Source organism: Pleurodeles waltl, chromosome 3_1 (genome assembly GCF_031143425.1).
Source record: "Pleurodeles waltl isolate 20211129_DDA chromosome 3_1, aPleWal1.hap1.20221129, whole genome shotgun sequence".
NCBI lineage: Eukaryota > Metazoa > Chordata > Amphibia > Caudata > Salamandridae > Pleurodeles > Pleurodeles waltl.
The window spans coordinates 840,619,455-840,635,752 of record NC_090440.1 but is presented as its reverse complement, the minus strand read 5'-3'; the positions used below and the strand labels follow the sequence as shown (position 1 = coordinate 840,635,752).

At 44.9% G+C, this 16,298-nt stretch overlaps 1 protein-coding gene across 2 annotated transcripts in view; it reads right to left on the bottom strand.

The window, feature by feature from the left end:
* UEVLD (UEV and lactate/malate dehyrogenase domains) overlaps positions 1-11,194 on the bottom strand; it is a 185,250-nt gene extending 174,056 nt beyond the window's left edge. Inside the window, exons 1-3 of one of the 2 annotated variants that reach the window (XM_069223761.1) lie at positions 11,095-11,162; positions 7,400-7,472; positions 6,175-6,259 (exon numbers count right to left, since the gene is read on the bottom strand). In XM_069223761.1, the coding sequence (XP_069079862.1) occupies positions 6,175-6,187 (13 nt within the window). In that variant the 5' untranslated portion in view covers positions 6,188-6,259; positions 7,400-7,472; positions 11,095-11,162. Of the gene's footprint in view, positions 1-6,174; positions 6,260-7,399; positions 7,473-11,094 lie in introns of both variants that reach the window. The other variant, XM_069223760.1, reaches the window with a different exon arrangement.
* Between the last annotated feature and the right edge of the window lie 5,104 nt (positions 11,195-16,298).

Here is a 16,298-nt window from a genome sequence, read left to right as displayed (position 1 = left end):
GCCAATGCTGTCAGACGTCTTGTTTTCAACTAAAGAGTATTAGCAGTGGCGCCATTAGTGGCCACCTCGAGCATCCCAGATACATTAGGTGAACACTCCTAATTTAAGGTGGTTTAGGATGTCCAACCTTATACCCAGGTGTGCGTTGCTGACAGGTTTTGGTTAAAGTGAAGCTGTTACTTGGGGGACCAACCTATTACATCTACCCAAATTATAAATGCTGGCACTACAGAAAAGCATTTTTTCAGAAAGTTAGTTTTTGTTTGGGCAGTATGAATTTATTCTGCAAAAAAAGAATGTGGCTTTTCGTGGCCACGTGTTTTTTCAGAATGTATACCAAACATGATAAGCTAATATTTGAGAGAAGGTGAGCATGTTTTCAGAATATTACAAGGTGATTTTTTAGGACAATAGCTAACACTTGAGTGATTATTAATGCTGGGTTGAAAGTGATTATTGCTGGTGTAATTTCCCTGAAGCCGCTTGCTGCAATAGCTATTATGTCATAATTTTTACATGGACTTTAAACTGTTGTAATAGTTTTTTACTACATCACGTCACTCCTGCCATCCAAGAAATGGGCTGAATTGTCATGCCTTACCATTGAATTTTAACCTAAGTTGTACCTCTGTCGTCTAACCTTTTAAGATCAGTATAACCTGCCATGGTGAGCAAAAGAAAGATGGATTCAACCCATATCTGTGACTGGGGGTGAGAGTTTCAGCACAACGTCCATCATCTTTTTGAGTTGCTAAAATTGCCCTAAGTGGCCAGGATATACCCAGACATGTGTATGTGGATTCAAGCTAGTCTGGCTGATATGGGGTGATACCCCGAAACAGGTCCTAGGGTGCTTTTTTCTGGTCCAATTAAGACCTGGCTGGCAGTTCAGACTAGACTGTCTGTCCATCATCCTTTTGTGTTGCTCATTATGCATGCACGTCTTCAAAATGACGCCTTTTTTATTTACAGATCTGAGGTGGATTGGTAAATAATTGAATAAAAAACAGTAGTCCAAAAGTCATTTTTCAAGGCAGACCAACCTCCAACAATTTACTGACTGTTCCTCCCCCTTGCACTGCCGCCCCCCCAAAAAACTGAAAATAAAATATATTTGTTTTTTTTTTAAACGGTATGTATATGAGGCCATGGAGAGGTTTATGGTCGGGAGGGGGGGGGGGGGGACAACAGGGAGTGTGTGGGGGAGGGTAATATCTATGATGCTGCAATCAGGTTGCAAGTCAGGTGATGTCATTTTATGAGATTACCTCAAGCACATTAGCATATTTGAAGCCTGAAAAATCGTAACGGCTTTGGTCATATTACGTTGGTACTAATACATTGGGCCAGGGAAACTTGAGAACTCTGCCAATGGGTCATTGTTTGTTCCAAAATGCCTAAAGAGCCCATATACTCTTTCTGTGCTTGTCCAGTTGTCTTGTGATTACCCTTGCACTCTGCTGTGCTGTTTGCTACTTTGTATTAAAAATAGTTGTTAGATTTTTATTGAAAGCTGTGGTTTTGGAAATACATTCTTCAATGCTGATTTTATTTCCCAGCTTTAATTAGTTGTACACCTATATCCCTTTGTCACAATCAATGTGTTTCTGTGGGTCCAGTCACCGTTGTACTTCTTTACTTTAACAGTGTTTTCACTTTTCTACTGATTGGTTCCTTGAACACCTGCTGAAGCATACCTCGGTGGAATAGAAACCACGGTTGTTGCTAAGGGAGGGCTTTACCCCTGGGAACAGCCCCCCCGTAACTGACACAAACAAAGGAGGTCAATGATGTTGGAGCCAGAGAAGAGTGCTTCCATGAGACTTGGTGCAGCTTTAGTGGCTAGAAGCATGGAACATCTTGACTGCTAGACCACATATTTGCCTTTTATAGGAGGCTGGCCTGGTTTGTAGTGGGTACCACCAGGTCCAATTATCCCTTATTAGTGAAATGTAGTCAGTGTCTAGCAGCCAGGCTGTCTAGGGGTAGCTGTAGCTGAGCAGCCAAGGCTGATCTGTGAGACATGCAAAGCTCTTGCAATACCACTGTAGTCACACAGTACTCACACACATGAAAGAAAATACTCAGTGTTACAAAAATAAAGGTACTTTATTTTTAGTGACACAATGCCAAACATACCTTAGAGGCTATACTCCTTTAGGAGGGAAGTAATATACACAGTATATGCACTAGAATGCAGAAATAGCTGTAAAAAACAGTTAGACAAACAGTGCAAATAGTGTAAATCACAATAGGCTGCAATGGGCCTAGGGGGAACACAAACCATATACTAAAATAGTGGAATGCGAAGGTCGGTTTCCCACCTAGGCAAGTGTAGTGTGTAGGGGGCGCTGGGAGTGTAAGAAAACACCAAAGGTAAGTAATAGCCCCAACCCAGAACCCAGGAAAGCAGGAGTAAATCACAGTAAATTTCCTGAAACACAAGAAGTTGTGATAGAAGATTATGCAAGAACCAGAAGAGACTGCAAGACACCAACAATGGATTCCTGGACACGAAGACCCGTGGAAGAAGGGGACCAAGTCCAAGAAGCACTGAAGAGTCCAGGGAGAACAGAAGCCCCTGCTAACCCAAATGAAGGTGCAAAAGAGGAACCACCGGTGAGAAGACAAAGTCAGTTATGCTCCCAAGAAGACAAATGAGGGTTCCTGGTTGGTGCAGAAGATGTCCCATGCCGGATGGATGATTGCAGTCTGGTTTGCGTCACTGGATTCCGTCAACAAGCCTTGGCACACGCAAAGCTTGTGGTTAGCGGAAAATGGCGCTTCCCAGGACCAGGAGGGACCTGGTGGCCTCTACCCAGGAGGGGGAGACAAAGGGGGCTCTCAGCAGCACAGCTAGCCCTCAGAAGACCAGGCAGCGTGCACAGGAGTCCCACAGCACGAGTACAAAGAAGGGGCAAATGGAGGCCCACCAGCATGACACAAAGGGATCCCACGCCGCCGGAGAACCACTCAGGAAGTTGTGCGTCACAGGATGGAGTGCTGGGGGCCTAAGCTGTGCTGTGCACAAAGAACTTCTTTGAAGGTCGCACACAAGCCTTGGTAACTGCAAGTTACGCTGTTCATGGGGGTACTGTCTTGCGTGGGGAGGCAAGCCCTTACTTCCACCAAAGTTGGAAAGCTGAACGTTGGTACTGTCGGGGTCACTTTAGTCCACCAACCGTGTTGCTGATCCACGCTCGTTGTCTGGAGAGGGGACCCATGCCACCAGTCGTCGCTGCAGAGAGGTACCTGCTACAGGAGGGAGGTGACTCCGTCACTTCATGGGAGATTCCTTCGGTTCTTCTGGTGCAGGCTGAAGACAGGCAGTCCTCGGAGGATGCACAACCTGGAAACAGTTGCAGTTGCTGGCAGGAGCTGAAGATACAATGTTGCAAAAGTAGTATTTGCTTCTTTGTTGCAGTTTGTAGAGTTCCTGGAGGATTCTGCTGCGGTTCCGTCAGTGAAAGATGAAGTAAAGGATGCAGAGGATTCCTGCTGGAGTCTTGCAATCCAAATCTGAAGAAACACCCAGGAGAGAGACCCTAAATAGCCCTGAAAGGGGGATTGGTCACCTAACCAGGTATGCACGTATCCTGGGAGGGCTCTGACGTCACCTGCTGGCACTGGCCAGTCAGATGCTCCAAAAGTGCCCCACCACCTTGGAATTCAAGATGGCAAAACCCCGGGACATTCTGGAGGAGCTCTGGGCACCACCCCTGGGGTGGTGATGGACAGGAAAGTGGTCAATCCCCTTTCCTTTGTCCAGTTTCGCACCAGAGCAGGGACTGGGGGTCCCTGAACAGGTGTAGACTGGCTTATGGAAAGACAGCCCCATCTGTGCCCTTCAAAGCATTTCCAGAGGCTCTGGGAGGCTACCCCTCCCATGCCTGTAACACCTATTTCCAAAGGGAGAGGGTGCAACATCCCTCTCCCAAAAGAAATCCTTTGTTCTGTCTTCCTGGGCTTGAGCTGCTCAAGCAACAGGATGGCAGAAACCTGTCTGTGAGGTGGCAGCAGCTGGGGCTGCCTGCAAAACCTCAGAAGGCTGATATGGCAGTGCTGGGTATCCACTGTGGAGCCCCTAGAGTGCACAGGATTGTACAACCAATATCAGAATCAGTACTGGGGTACAATTCCGAGTTGTTAGACACCTTACATCGCCATATTCAGAGTTACCACTGTGAAGCTGGACAATAGGTATTGACCTATGTCCAGTGCACGTGTAAAATGGAGTCCCCGCACTCACGAAGTCTGGGAAAATGGTCCTGGACGACAGGGGCACCTCTGCTAGTGCAGAAGTGCCCTCACACACAGGTACTTTGCACCCAGCCTTCAGGGTTGGAAGGCCTGACATATAGGTGGCTTATAAGTTACCTGGTGTAGTGTAAATGGCTGTGAAATGATGAATGCACCGTTTCACACAGGCTGCAATGGCAGTCCTGTTGAAGCCTTCGCATGGGCTCCCTATTGGTGGCAAAAGTATTGCTGAAGCCCATAGGGTTCCCCTGGAACTACAATGCCCTGGGTACCTACGTACCATATACTAGGGACTTATAAGGGATGACCAGTATGCCAATTTGGGATGAAATACTGGGTTAACAGTATGTAGAGACAAATTTGTGAGGAGAGAGAGCATAAGCACTGGGGTCCTGGTTAGCAGGACTCCAGTGACACAGTCAAGCATACTGACAAAAGCAGTGAAACATACTGACAAGCAGGCCAAAAACCATAAGCTCTGGGGTCCTGGCTAGCAGGATCCTAGTGACACCGTCAAAACACACTGACATCAGGCAGAAATTGGGGGTAACTTGCCAAAAAGAGGGTACTTTCCTACAACTTTTCAGTAGACATGTTGGAAATCCATGATTGAAGAAACTGCAAACTATATTATGGTAAGGTCACACCTACCACTTCTTCAAGTTTGTTAACCTACTTCCAAATTTGCTGGTACACATATGCCTGTGCCTTTGGCAGTCTAGAGGTTGTCAGCAGTCTACATGATGCAAACTTTGTATGCACCAAGCCACAGTGGCATGAGAAAGTAAGGAGAAGCTGCAGAGATCTACCTCGGTGGCTTGAAACCTACAGTTGCATACATTGTGGACTAAAACAACAGAGCTGGAGGGGTGTAAGCCTGGATACTAGCGACAGGACTAAGTGACCTGGGTGTTGCTGTGAGGAGGAGCACTGGGCAGGTGGCAAACCCCATGGAGCTGGTGCATCGGGTGCTGCTTGTCCACTGTTTCCCCAAGCTCTCGGAGAGCTTGCCAAATCAATTTCTTTTTTTTTTAAAGGCAGCGGGCATTGGGTTTGGGGGGGGGGGGGAACAGAGGAGTTGGTGGAGGGAGCAACAAGTAATGGGTAAGGAGGGGGAATAGTAAGACGAGGGAGAGCAACACTGAGGTGGAGAAGCACATTTGTGAGAGAGTAACACAAACGGTTTGGTGGGGAGAGAAGCACAAGAGAGAGAGAGAGTTTGCAACATGAGAGAGACAACTGCAGCACTTGGGACAATTATTTGGCTGGGGGGAGAAGCACTTGAGGAGGGCAGCTAAAAAGCATATGCACTCTCATGGCGTGCTTAAGCAAAAAAAAAAATTGTTTCATAAAAATGAGCAATGAAAGGATGGAAGCCAGCCAATCAGAGAGATGGGAAAAGGTACATGCTACACAGGAGGAAACACAAGCTGACACAAGGATAGCCACTGAATAAGAATCAAGCAAGCGTGACAATAAATCTAACCAATCATAAACAATGGGCAGGTTGTAATACCCTGTAGGTTCTTGGTAAGCCCACAACAGGACTTTTGCAACCAGAGAGCTTGTGCTGTCTGTTAGGGTCGACCTAAAAAAATGCAAGTGTCCTCGACTAAACAGTTACATCATGGTATTTCAAATGTATTTGCTTCCATCCCTAGCAGTTCATAGTGTGCATACTAGCCATGCTGCGAGATTTAATGGTGTAGATGAGGTTTTGTTTTTCTTTTATTGATTTTATTTTTGTGAATCAATTTTACATTGTCAAAATTATTACTATGTACTCATTAATATACACCCAGGAAGGACAAATGCAAAGAGAATCAAAATAAATGAAAAGGGTAATTCAACAAAACTTCCATTAAGTCAATCATTACTGAAAAGAAATCTATAAGCAAATAAATGTGAACTTACTGTACGTGTCCATGGAGAAGGTAAAGTTTGGATATGCTTTATGCACATTCTTTAATTCTTGCACCGTCAAGTCTCTGAATTTGTACTACAATGAAACATAAAAACAGACAAGAACTAAGACAAATAATCTTCTTACTATGACTCAAACAAGCATATCTCTATCCTCCTCTGCCTCCCATAACCCTATACTAAATGCTTACACCTAATCTGCCAGGATAAAAGAACTACAAATGGACTAATGTGTGAGAAGTGTTTGAGGCTAAGAAAAACTGAAAGGGCCCAACATCCACCTACAAAGAAGTCCATTTGGAACCCTCCACTACACACACAAGCCCCGTACCCAATGAGTCTCATCTCAATTTGTGACACACAGTAGTCATCCCTTTCTTCCTGTTAGTCATCAGACTGCGTGCCACTACATTGTGCTCTGGTAAACAAAACAGTTTCATAATAAGGAAGTAATTATTCTTTTCACCTTGCCTGAATTTCATTTCAGTATTTACGGTTTCTGTTTACTGCAGCAGACTGATGACTCGAATCAATCTTTCATTTGGGGATGTTTATACTATCCAATAAAAAATATCACTTATTTAAGGGAAAACAGAAATGTAGTGCTGAAAGTTGAACAGATAATTCTTCAGAAACTCCAAGCGCATCTATAAAGCCAGTTTACAGTATTTAAAACACTTTTCAGCCAACACAAATTGAAACAGTTTTAATTCAAAATAACGTGGAACATAGTGGCCTAAGTGGTATGCGTAGCCAAATCGTATTTACTAGGAAAACGATGCAGAGGCGAAAAACATGGAATTCCAGTGACTCGGTCTGTATCGCCGTAAGCATTAACTTGCACTTGCAGACGTGTATGAATAAATCTAGCATTATAAGCACAGTAGTTTACCGCGGTAACACAGGAGCAGACATCGGTGGCAAAACAGCAGACACTAATAAAGCAGGTTTAATTGACGCCTCCACCTATGAGAGCTGTCAACGTGGACAGTGCTACAGGACAAAAGTAGCTATATCGTGAATGTTTGATAGCAGCTTTTCTTTTTAAGGATAGTTACATCAGATATACGTACGGCCAGTGCACAAATATTTACAAGGCAGCAGCTTTTTACATGTAGATATGAATTTGCACACTTAGCACATAATCCACCACTAGCAGCATAACTTGTAGAAGTAAGCAAAACAAAACAAGCATGGCAAAGCCAATAGGACTCACCTACGAGAGAGCTTCTAGCTTTCTCAATGTTTTTAGTCATGTAGTGCAGCAGCACGGCTACTGTGCAGCATGACTGAAAGAAAGAAAAAAAATGGTATGACGTGGCCTGAGCGGGGGTAAATAATGAGAAGGGAAGCTGAAGACAAGTGCATGTCTAGACGCTTTTTTTTTTAAAGAAAGCCCTATGACGCAGTCAGCACTGACAGCATCATAGACCTTTTTTTGTTACAGCGGGTGGGTGGAGGGACAACAAGGGAAGCAGGAGGGGCCATTAACAATACGGAAGGTGGGAGGGTGTGAAAGGGGGCAAGTAACAACATGAAGGGTGGAAGGAGGCAAGTAACAATATGTGGGTCGTTAGAGGGCAGGAGGGGTCAAGTAACAACTCAGAGGGCAGGAGGAGAAGGGATGGTGGCAGAGGGCAGGAGGAGGAGGCAAGCAACTACACTGAGGGCAAGCATCCAGAGGGTGAGAAGGGGCAAGCCACAAACGGGCAGGAAGGTAAGTAACAGCACAAAGGGGAACAAAAACACATGGGTTGGAGAGCGCGACATGGAGACAGAGGAAGACGGCATGCTAGCACATGCAGTCTTACGGAGTGCTTCAACAACAACAAAAAGTAGCTCCAAAACGCATGCGCAGAAAACAGACACAAATACTTGGGCCTTGCTCCAGGGAAAGGGCAAACAAGAAAAGGAAATGAAGCCGACAAACATTGACCAAAGAGAAGCTGGCAAATGGAGTTAAAATGAAGACAAAATATGGTAAGCAGTGTGCCGGCTATAAGCCCAATGTAAACTAACAACATGTCTTTCATTCGACAGCGCATGTGCTCTCAGGCAAGACCTAAAAATGTTTCAAAAGCAAATAGATGAAATGTTATTAAAAACGCTGTGCACTGGATGCAACACCACAGCTGTCACTATGCAAAGGTTATATGGAAATTCTTAATCTATTAATTTCTGACACAGAATATTTAAATAGGTGACTGTTGCCAAATTGACTAAAAATACCCAATTGGTGGGGAAGGCCCACAGATTGCAGCAGAAAATAAAAACACTGTGGACCCTGTTCTCAAACATTTTGCTGCGATTTACTCGTAGCAGCCCTGGAATTCAAGAATGAGGTCTACTACAGCAACAAGTCATGCCAACTCACAGCAAAATCATTAGAATCTGGCCTAAAGGACCTAAATCTATTTAGAACATGGTAGAAAGAGTGCTTCCTTCTTTTTCATGAAAATGTTTAGTTTCACTATTCACATACACTCATTTATATTAAAGACACCGGGCCACATGTACAAATATTAGGTTTTGAGACTCTTATATTGCAAGATTCAGTGACTCGCAATTTGTGAGCCGCAAAACCTGATGTACAACAATGTCTCAGACACTGCTTGCGATTCGCAAATGGGTCGCAATGGACCTGCCTCATTAATATTCATTTTTGATTTGGTAAATGGGTTTGCAGGCCCAAGTCAGATCTGCTATCTGTGTCAGGTTCTTTTTTCATTTTACTAAGAGGTTTAAACTTATTCATTGTTTGGATTGGGATTTTAAATATCTATAGTGACCGGTTTACCAAAAAAAGTAATAAATCTGCACCCATATAAGTACTACTTGAATGGGTGCAAAGTTACTACAATTTGGAATTTTCAAACACTGCAGAAGAAAGCTCTACAAGCTGCATCAGTCTCAAGTTTCCAGACATACTACTGGCAATGAAACACCCAAAAGGTGATGGGATGAATGCATGTAAATAGTCTAACCAGTGACAATAACTTGAAGTAGCATTCCAAACCATCTTTTTTTGCCAACTGTGTCACTGTAGACAGACCCAGTTCATTCAAATCAGTACTGACCCTATTCATCATGGAAACATTCTGAACCGTGGTCCTCGCACCCTGCAAACCCACTATTTTTATAGTTAAGAAATTTGATATTTACACCCTTCAAATCTCATTAAGCTACAACCCTACTTACAGTGGCCTTCAACTAGCTCTTCTCATTCATTGGTCTTTTGTTGTGTAATTCACATTTTTTCATCCACCCGCTACAGCACACAGCTGCAGAAGAGCCCATCTGAGTGTAGGAATTCCTCAGATTTTTGCTTGTTAATACCTCTGACACAGCTTGACCAATCTCCACAAACCTTTACAGACCTACTGCTCTTTCTACATTGGTTGGTGAAGCAAAGTTTTGTGGTGATTAGTTAAGGGGATGGAAGGAAAAAATGGAGGTCCTAAAACACATTTTTCCACCAATGCATTTTCCATAGACATTTTAGATACACGCAGCGGGAAAACAGCTGAGCGGACTTTCATGAAATTCGGCAGAAATATAGAGTATGGTGTGGAAAGGGTTCTTTTTACTATTTCATGAAAAGTTGTTTTGTAATATTGACGGACAAAAACATAGTGATATATTGCGCTGGTGTATACCGTGGTTCATGGCGGATGACAGACCTTAACCCTTTCTGTGTGTTGGACGCCTGGGAGCCATCCAACGCTGCAGTGCTCATGTGCATGGGGTGTGGTGCGTGGGGCACTCCCGGCCGTCTATGTATGTAGCACTGGAAATCCCTCTGGTGCCACAACAGCCTTGGGAGCTGGGGATTAGCTACGTCAGCTTCTGAGTCTGTTTTGGGTTTTTAGAGAAATGACAATCAACATACATGGCGTGCTGATGTCATTTCACTGAAAACGAAAGTGAAATGAGCTATCTCAGCCCCCCAAGCACTGAGGCAGACGGGAGGGATATCAATATAGTTAGGCGCACATTTTAAACACACAAAACAATAGAAATTCACCAGTTATAGTTAGAGTTACCTCAAGTTGCCCTAATGCAACTATGACTTGCACCCTCACCATGCACTGCTAATTACTCCACATATTACAGCACTCGTGACATCTTTGACAACATAATTGATAATATCAATGTAATATTTGCAGTCAAATTTTTGATGACAAAAACTGCATGGCGGGGGCGCGAGTTATAGTTACCTTAGGGCACGAGTTAGTTACTTGAGGTAACTTTAACTATAAGTGTTGAATTTCTATGGTTTTGTACATTTAAAATGTGAGTCTAACTATAACGTCCCTGTAACCTTTGTATTTCTTTTTAAGTGAATATATATATATATACATACATATATATATATATATATATATACACACCCAACAGCTGCCCCAAGTGCCCCAACTATAAGTTTTTACAAGCTATACTATAACCATGACAAATCAAAACAGGCACTAACAAAGCCAAAAGTGTGGCAGCCAACACCAGACCTACCGGCGTTGCTAGTGTTTTTTTTCTTTGTACCTTGTTGCTAGGAGTCTTTCTGGACGTATGGAGCCAACCAACCACAACTACAAGCATCAGAAACAGAGAAGTGGACGAACTTCTCACATATCAGTTGTATCAGAACTAAAGATCTGCAGTAAGCGGGGGTTGCCACTATCTGATTGGGAAGAACGCAGGCAGACCTGGAATGGGAGCAGTCAAGGAAGATGTGTTGTGCCTGAAAACAGAAGATGGCAAAGTTTTCGTTTTTTGTTGTTGTTTTTTTTAACGAACATCTCAATGGCAATCCCGGAGCGGCTCCCACTGGACGGCACGCTGGGACAGGAAACTGGAAACCATCGCAAAGGTCAATAACTGCATACCTCTGTGTGATCTCTTAACCTAGTAACTCACCTTTCCCAGCATAGAGCGCACGGTGTCCTCCCTGAACTCCATCGCTGAGCGCCAGGCAGACATCCCCGCTTCCGGGTTTCACGATGGAAATAGAAAGAGGACTGACAACAGCCCGCGAAAGCGCTTGGTCCTAGTCCAGCGACCTGACCAAGACCAGAGGTGTGACAGCGAACGAAAACCAGCAGGAAATATGCAACTAGAAGATCTCTTTCAAATGCATAGCAGCTAATCCTTCTTTGGTAATATGTTTAAGTCCTTCATAAATATAACACACCTCCTCTTATGCTTTACGCAGTAGTTCAAAGACAAAATGCAGTACAAAGAATGGCAATGGTATGTGCCTGGTGGATCCGTGTTACAATGCGCCACTTTCAGGCCTCATGAGCTTTTTGTCCCACAGCATCTGCTTTCTGGAACTTGCAGTTTCACGTTTCCATTATAAGAATATAAATCCAAGCATGCATAGTTCTGGTGAAAAACTAGCTAAAGGTGTCGCATACTTTTTAAGGAGGATGTTACATCGGGTCTCTTTTCATCTAGCACATTAGGATCATGCCTCATATTGACTTCGTGGTTGGCCCATCTTCACCGTCCCAAACATAATTTAATGTCCATTGATTTGAATTGGATCACCGCCCAAAACGCCTCAATCTCACCTTCCTTGCTAAGGGGTGAGCGTCACGAGGTGCCATGGGTAGTGCCACAAATTCACACACCAATACATGATTCACACACCTACACATGCATAACAGACTCATACATTCACATGCATGCACACTTTTCGGTTCTCTCAACTCCCATCCCACCCACAGTTGAGCCCCATCTCATAGAATGCAAAATGTTTTGGGGCACAGACCAAGTCTAATCAGGTCTGCAGACACCTAGCGCCATGGCAGCTAATCACTGCTTCGGTACAGAAAGCTTTGAGGCAGTAGCTTCAAAGTCATTGGAGTTGCACAGTCTGCTCTGCACATTGAGTCAGTGACGGACTAGGTACTTGTTCAGGTCAACAGGGTACCCTGGTGAGCCACCATGGGTTCACAGGATACTTCTTCGTCAGCAGCAGGGACAGTTCGGGTATTGCTCGATCAATGCATGGGCTGCTGCACAGCAATGTCATTCCCTTCTTCAGCCAGGCGATCAGGCACACTATGGCAGATGACATGGCTGTGTACACCAGTGGTCACCTCCTCTTACGGGGTCAACTTTCACCTTCCCTCTTGCTCAGGCAGGGCTCCTCAGGCATTCCCATGAAAAGACAGGCCGTACTTCCTCCAGATAAACAAGTTTGCTACCTGTGGTAATGCTCTTTCTGGTGGATACGTTGTTCACAGATGCCTCCCTTTATGAACACCTCCACGTGCTAGGCTGGAGCTGGAGATTTTTTCGTAGCAATTCCCACATGCATCAGTAGGTGGCATCCTGCGTCTTCCGGATTGGGTACATCTATTCCAGAAGTGACGCTGTGGTCACATATAACTGCCACCTCTCGGCATCAGGTTTAGTTTCTTTCTGATATCTGTCTGCGCCTCTGGATGTGGAGCCTTGCATGAATCAGATATGATAGTGTGCAGATCTCTAATCAGAACCATTTTAGATGTAGAAAAGAGTCCATTCCACAGAATGGGGATTTGGGATAGCCAATGGAACCACCAGGAAGAGCGTTACCAAAGGTAAGTAACTTGTTCTTCAGATGGATACTCATAACCACAGATTCCTCACCTTGTCAATATATATCAAAGCAGTACATTCCAAGGTGGTGGACCTGTAGAATGTCTCATATCAAAAAGTCCTGCATAACCGAACCGTCAAAATGTCTCTCCCACCGGACCTGGCTATCCAGACAGTAGTACTTCATGAACTAGTGAACTGACGCCTACATAGCAGCCTAGCAGATGTCCAAGACAGGTACTCCGTGCACCAGTATGGTGGTAGAAGCCGTTGCTCTAGTGGAATGAGCCGGTAGACCTTCTGGAGGCTGTTTCTTAGCAAATCCATAGCAGATTTTGATGCAAAGCATAATCCATCTAGAGAAGGTCAGTTTCTGCACCACTTTGCTCTTCGTTGTCCCATGGAACCCCACAATGAGCTGTTAATTCAACCAATGGTCTTTGGTGCAATTGATCTAAAACTTCAGGGCTCTCTTTAAGTCCAAACAGTGGATTCAGCGCTACATTGTCTAAAAAAAAGGTGGTTTACAGTTGCTAAACAAATAATGCTTGTAACTCACTTACATGACAAGTCAGTATGATCGTTATGAGGAATACTGTTTACAGCGTTAACCTTAGAAGGCAGCTGTGCATTGGTTCAAATGAGGTACCCATCAAGAAAGTGATTACCAAATTCAGGTCCCATTGAGGCATCACAAAAGGTTTTGGCAGAAACATTTGAGTCAGTGTTTTAGAAGAGCATTGAAACAGGTGATTTAAACAGTGGTGGCTGATTAAATCATAAAAAAACAGATAAGGGGGGGGGAGTAATCTTTAGCAGTAGCCACAGTAAGGCCTTGCTGGGCTAAGGATAGGAAAAAATGTAACACATCAGACAACTGGGCTTGTAAGGGTTGGATATACTGAGAAGAACGCCAAGCAGAGGGTTTTTGGTGGATGGATGTCTGGCCGCTAAAATTACATTCACTACCTTGGTGAGGAAGATCGAAAGCAGTCAACTGTTACTGCTCAATCTGATAGTATGGAGACATAAGCTGTGCAGGAGTCCCAAGCTCAATTGCAGAAAGACGTCACCGAGTGAGAACTGCCTTGGAAACTCCAACATACAAAAGTTTGTTACCTGTGCATTCTCTGCAGTGTTGAAAAGATCCAGCCAGTATTCTCCCTATTGCTGAAAGATGACCAGCACCATCTCAGAGTGTAGTGGCCATTCATGATCCTCTAGGCAATGACAATTGAGTTAGTTCGGTCTGGTGCCTAAAGATCGGTCCAAGGGTTTTATGACTAGAGAGATGTCCTGACAACCCAGCCAGTTCCAGAGGCATAAAGCCTCCTGGCACAGGACCCACAAACCCACACTTCCCTGCTTGCTGCAGTAAAACTTGGTGTCCCCTCTGACAGCTGGAAGGAAAGTCCCAAGCAAATTGCTCACAACTCCAACAGCTTGAGGTGGAAACTGGTCTCTGATGGAGGTCAGGGTCCTCTGATTTGCATATCTTCCAGATGACCTTCCCAACCGAGCAACAATGCATTTGTTACAACTGTTAGTTCTGGGTGGAGTAGGAGGAGTTGTCTGTCACCGGTCCAATTGTGGTCCAGCAGCCAACACTGCAGGTCTCCTCCAACACCTGGATGGAATCTAACAGGTTCCCTTGATGCTGAGCCCACTGAGACTTCAGATCCCACTGCAGAGCCCGCATGTGTCATCAGGCTTCATCCACTAACAGAATATGTGAGGCCAAGAAGGCTAAGAGCTGCTCTCACTGAGACCCCCAGCCAAGGGTTGAAACATTGGGACCATAACTGGAATGTTCCAGACTCATTGAGGAGGAGGGAAAGATCGGAACATCACTATATTCACAATGGCTCCAATGAAAGGGAAGCCTCTGTGAAGGAGGCAGGTGTGACTTCAGCACATTGATGATAAATCCTATAGATGTTAACAGATTTGCCATTGTCTGAAGGTGGTCCATGACTGATTGAGGTGAACGTGTCTTCAGCAACTAGTCTTCGAGGTATGAGAAGACTGGTATTCCCAAACTCCGAAGATGGACAGCGACTATCACCATCACTTCCATGATCACCTGAGGGGCACTGGTGAGGCCAAAGGGGAGCACCGAGAACTTAAGGTGCTCGTGGACAACCTGAATCCACAGGTAATGCCTGTGGGACTGCAGGATGGGGATTTGAAAACAGGTGTCCTGCAAGTCCAGCTCTAGCTCTGCCATCCAGTCACCTGGGTTCAGGGCAGACAGAACTTGGGCCAGGGTGAGCATCTTGAACTTGTACTTTTTGAGGAAGAATTTCAGAGGGCGAAGATCTAAAATAGGATAGAGTAGGGCACTTGGAGGTCGAGGACTTGCATAGCCCCTCTAATGCCCACGGCAAAAGATGCTGTCTATGAAAGTTCCAGGTAGAGAGCTGAAGCCAGTGTCAAGAGATTGTCCAGACCACTGGCATTCTGAAGATCCACAAATAAATTCTACTAGTCATATAACTAGTACTCATCATCACCATCTTCATGGGGTTTTGGGTCTGAGGAGTGTTGTGACAAAGGAAGCATACCTTTTAAGTCTAAGGTCGAGGTCAAGGTGGGCCCAACTTCGGCGGAGATAATGGTGGGTTTGCTTCAATGTATGATAGGACAATAGGATCCCCCTCTGGTGTCAGGTCCGTTATCGATGCTCAGGGAACCAGTAAGGGTCTCAGAGTTACGGTGAGGAGTCAAATCAGGCATCGGTCCTAGAGTCAGGGCGTACCCAGCAACGGGATTGAGAGGCACAGTCAGGATCAAGGATGAATCTGTAGCAGTAGTCCGACTGGAGGGCTCCTCTGATCCTTGGGGCCCAGAGGTGCACCAGAGGGAGCCGAAAGGGTACCACAGATTTGCAACATGGCCTCTTTGAAAGCCTGGACCTGTTGCAGTACTGCTGTACCCGAGAATTCCAGATGAATTGGAACACAATGAGAGATCAGTTCTGTGGCAGGGAAATAGGGACCAAGACTGTGAGGTACCCTGGCATCTGAGTGACATCTATTAATGAGAGTGGCTGGAGGAAGAGGAGTCACGCTTCTTACATTTCTTCTTTGACATTGAGTTATCTCGGTACTTGGAGTCAGATGAAGGCCTTTCTTGAGAATGGCCTCAAAAGTGAGAACCAATCTGCATCCTCCATTTATACCAAGAAGGGCCTTACACGGTTTCCTGCAGCTCTTGTCGATGTAGAGTCTGGCCTTGCTGTCTCAAATGGCCTTTAGATTCATCAGAGCACAGTCGTCGCATCGTTTAGAGTCATGCGAGGAGCCCCGACACCAGAGAAAGACCTCATAAAAGTCTGTCACCAACATCTATTTAAGGATTTAAAACCTGGAGTTTTAGGGGGAGACATCTCTCTAGAACACTGTGGAAATTCAGGTGAAAAAGGTTTCTATCAAGCAAGATAATCAAGGGAGCGAACTCCAGTTCTATGTCAGAAAGGTACACGGAGAAAAGAACAGACATCAATGCATAACAGTTGGGTTATATGTGGCCCC